The sequence below is a fragment of the Durio zibethinus genome, chromosome 18 (genome assembly GCF_047325235.1).
Source record: "Durio zibethinus cultivar Kanyao isolate XHJ-2024 chromosome 18, ASM4732523v1, whole genome shotgun sequence".
In the NCBI taxonomy this organism is placed as follows: domain Eukaryota; kingdom Viridiplantae; phylum Streptophyta; class Magnoliopsida; order Malvales; family Malvaceae; genus Durio; species Durio zibethinus.
In genome coordinates this window covers 1110567-1114767 of record NC_143179.1, presented here as the reverse complement: position 1 = coordinate 1114767, position 4201 = coordinate 1110567, and the positions used below count along the sequence as shown (strand labels likewise).

The following is a 4201-nucleotide window of genomic DNA, read 5'->3' as shown; positions in this document are numbered from 1 at the left end:
GATTATGAGTTTTGATTGATATAATTATATGATTATAATTCTCTACAACTGATGAATTTTTTTTTCATCCTTAGATTTAGACTGATTAGACTTAATCATGTTAAATTATTATTTTTTATATGATTAATTAATTGTTTGATTTTGTTTCAATTGACTTGATTATTTAATTAGATTGGAGCGTTTGAACCTAATAGCTTGATCTTAGATTAATTTTGAAATCTTCAAAGTTCAATATCAATTGAATTTTATCTTTCATGGTTTAACTCAATAATAAAATCAAATTACTTGAACTGGACTTAATTCCAATAATTATCAACAACCCAAATAATAAATTTTAAATTTTAAAAAAATTAGATACAAATAAAAAAAATTATTTTTAAATTTTAAAAATTTAATCAAACTCATAAACTGTTATTTGATGAATATTAAAATAAAATACTTAAATTCGACTTAACTCATTACTTAAAGTCAAACTTTGCCTGATATATGGTCCACGAGTTGAGTAAGAGTATTCACCGATTTAAACTCAAATAATTTAAAGGATTTTTAACTTATTTGCTACCATTAGCCAAATATTGACTAACCTGCTTTGTGTCAAGTTTTTGGCCGCTTGGATATGTGGCAAGTCCAAATTTCCATGACAAGGCAACCATTGGTCGAATAAACGACACTCAAATTTCAAATAAATTAGTTTTCATTAATTGATAAAAATTGATAAAAATAGATTGTAATTAATAAAAACAACCCTATCTTCTAAGAAGGTGAGCAAAGAAAGGTCCTCTAATAGAAGGGAATATCAATTGGGTTGAGTGTACTTTAGCACTAAAATTGTCTTTAAAGACAAACAAAAAGGTCCAAATTTGGGCATCTATATTGAAGATGATTTGCACATCATCTCCACAATTTATTAAGTTTGCAGTAAAGCAAAATTGCAAAGAGATGGCTACCATTTTTGGGTTTTTAGTTGAAATTAGAAAATCCTTCTTAAAATAGGAAAAATGACGTCAATGATGATTTCATCTTGTGAAAGTCTGGCCACAAATTTTTGTGGTCTACAGACCATGGACAGCCATGATGAAAAAGACAAACAAGAATGCGTGCAAACTGGAATAACATTGGATAATAAATAGAGACTATATTTCATATCACAATCCCAAGCACAGCTAAGTGCTTCAAACCTTCTTACAGAAAAGGAAAAACCAGTCACCCCAACAACTCCCAAGCACAGCTAAGTGCTTTAACCATCTTACAAAAAAGGAAAAACCATTCACCCCAACAATACAAGACAACCAGGTACAACTAAGTGACCATTTATTTCAAAACATAAAAAACATTGAAATTAAAACACAAAAGAAGATACAGTCTTGCTGCTGGTGTAGCCCCACCATAATTTACTCAATTCCCAAGAGTTTCTTCAACTGCAAAACAAAGTCATAGACTTTTTCTTGATCAGGAAGAGACTTGGATACACTCTCCTTTTCCAGGCACCTTTTAGCCCATGCAATCAGCTTGGGGCACTCTGCCTCAATGCTGAAGTTGCCACACTTCTCATAGGCATAAAACCAGCTATAAAATGGGACGAGGACCACATCTACATAGCCAAGATTTTCTCCACCAAAGTATGGCTTGTCTCCAAGCTCTCCTTCTAACAGCTTCAAGCTCTCGATGAACTCTTTCTTTGCTGTTTCCTGTTCTTCTCCCTTACTTGTCCATATTTTCCTCCCTAGCTCATATATCTGCATTTTTTAATATACAATAACTTAGGCACAACTGGTTCTAAATTATCAAAGTAAACGCTAATCAACAGTAATATTAGGTTTTACACCCAAATATATGATTCATAAGAGCAGATATAGGAATAGAAAAATAATAATAATAACATGCTGAAACCACCTCTTAAAAATAGTGCTATAAAAAAGTAGTGCTATAAATCAAATTAGTTAAGCTTCCAATTCAATAATCCAATTTTCAATATATAATATAAAACTTAAAAACTTAAAACAAAACAAACTCATAAAGTATTTAATGAGACAAATCATGCTGATTTCAGCTTTACAAGACTAAGTCAAGGACAACAAGATAGGAACAAACAAGTGGACGTATGCGTGTGTGTATATATATATAAAGAATCACCGGTGAAAATTAATCACTTTCCTAGTCAGTGACTAGTTTTACATTTATTTTCTTCTCTCAATCAATATGGAACCTACAATGAAATGATTGTAAACAATAAAACATCAAGAGAATGATTGTGTTCTCCCAAATATTCAAGGTAATCAACATTTAATCATTTCCCCCGGTCTCCATTGAGAATTGGAGGAATCCAAACTATATGTAGTATTTATAAGAACAGTAATCACGGTCAGTACTCATGGCCATCAATTATCACCGTCACTATCAACTAGATCTAGAATTCCTTAGTGACAAGTTACCAAGAAATACTAAATTATCCGAGAAAAAAACAGTAAAACATAACAGTGTAGATGGGTTAAATTACTTGTGAGCTGCTCAAATTCGATTTGAAAAAACCTCTAAGCTCAAGTTAGAGATTGAATAATTTAATACCTAATTCAAAAGGCTTAAAATTTTAATCAAAATTTTAATTTTTTAATATATCAATATTTATAATTTTATCGAACTTAATCAAATTTAGCAAATCAAACATGAATGATACAATTAAATTAGAAGTCAAACTCAGCATATAAATTAAGATCCATTAAGCTCAAGTCAAATTTCAAATCAAAGTTGGAGTTTTTAGTCTACTTCAGCTCAAATCTAACAATATATAACTCGATTCCGCTCTATGCTCCTGGTAAAATACAAAGAATCAAAAATCAAACCAGCCTGTCACTTACAGTTATCATGCTAGCACTAGGGTTTGATGCTTAATTAGCAGTGCTAAAAGAACCCTCCAAAATTCAAAGTCAGTCAGACCAAATCAAAAAATCTCGGACTGGAAAAAAAGTAGTAAAAATAATAGAGTACCTTTTTGTCAACAAAATCAGCCCAGAATCTAGCAATAGCTCTTTGGTAAGAATGAGAGGGGAGCAAAGGAGATGTATGATGCCAAACCTCATCAATATATTGAACCTGGACGAGCGACTCACAAACAGGTTTACCATTGTGGATAAGAACTGGAATTTTCTTGTGAACAGGGTTCATCTGAAGAAGCAAAGCACTCTTGTTCCTCAAATCCTCTTCCTTGTACTCATATTTTATCCCTTTCTCAGCCAAAGCAACCCTCACTCTCATCCCAAATGGACTTGGCCAGAAATCCAACAAAACCACCTCTTCTGCCATTCTCGACTGATAGCTAAACCTAAATCCTTGATTTTTTTTTTCTTTCTGGTGTGTTCGTGAGCTCCATTTATAGACAAAAAGTTTAGGGTTGTCAGGGTCTTTCGACGAGTTACCTGACACAATTAAAATAATCTTGAAATTTCCGAATTATTTCTTTTTTTTTTTTTTTTTTTATAGGTTTTATAAGTTTTAATGTAGCAACATCTCTCAACATCCTTCCACGCCATTCCATACGTCACTAGTGGCTCTGTCCAGAAGCCATTGCTATGGACTTTGACCGTAATATTTCATTTTTTGGTTTCTAAAATATTCTTCATACTAAATTTGTTTTTTGTTTTGAATTTTTTTTATTTTGTATTTGCATTTAAATTAGTTTATTTTGTTTTTATTTTTATTTTAAATGTTTAATAATATTTTATTAAATAATATTTATAATAGTTATAGGTATTATTTCTTTTTTTTTTTGCCAAAATATAAGTATTGTTCCTTTAAATATTTCAAAACATTTTTATAACATTTAATATTTAAAATATTAATTATTATTTTAATATAAAATAATGTGCCAAAATTTTGAATAAATAAAATTTTCATTATTTAAAATGTCAAATAACATTAAAATATATGCAAAAATAATTTATTTATACACTTTTAAATTAAAAGAAACGTTAGTTATCTTTTTATGTGAGCAAATGTGTTATTATCTTTTGAGAAATAATTATAATTTAGATATAAAAATGATTATATATATTAATTTTAAAAAATTGTTTTTATTAAAATTTAATTATATATTAACAAAATTATTATTTGGCATAAAATAATTTTAATAATTTATTAATTTTATAAATATTAAATAATTTAAATTTTTAATTATAAAATTTTTAATTTAATATTATAAATAATT

The 4201-nt window shown here is 28.9% G+C and overlaps 1 protein-coding gene across 1 annotated transcript; it reads right to left on the bottom strand.

The window, feature by feature from the left end:
* Positions 1 to 1115: 1115 nt before the first annotated feature.
* On the bottom strand, positions 1116 to 3401 carry LOC111298889 (putative glutathione S-transferase). The gene is made up of 2 exons (XM_022893627.2): positions 2986 to 3401; positions 1116 to 1736 (listed from the first exon to the last, which is right to left on the bottom strand). Exons 1-2 carry the CDS (start codon positions 3298 to 3300, stop codon positions 1392 to 1394), a joined length of 660 nt encoding a protein of 219 aa, XP_022749362.2. The 5' UTR covers positions 3301 to 3401; the 3' UTR covers positions 1116 to 1391.
* Between the last annotated feature and the right edge of the window lie 800 nt (positions 3402 to 4201).

What these genes read in the sequence shown, in the direction of transcription:
- LOC111298889 (XM_022893627.2), bottom strand. Translation starts at nt 3,300, where the DNA reads ATGGCAGAAGAGGTGGTTTTGTTGGATTTCTGGCCAAGTCCATTTGGG. An exon ending in CTGATTTTGTTGACAAAAAG is followed by an intron (nt 1,737 to 2,985) that starts GTACTCTATTAT and finishes TAAAAAATGCAG; the next exon opens with ATATATGAGCTAGGGAGGAA.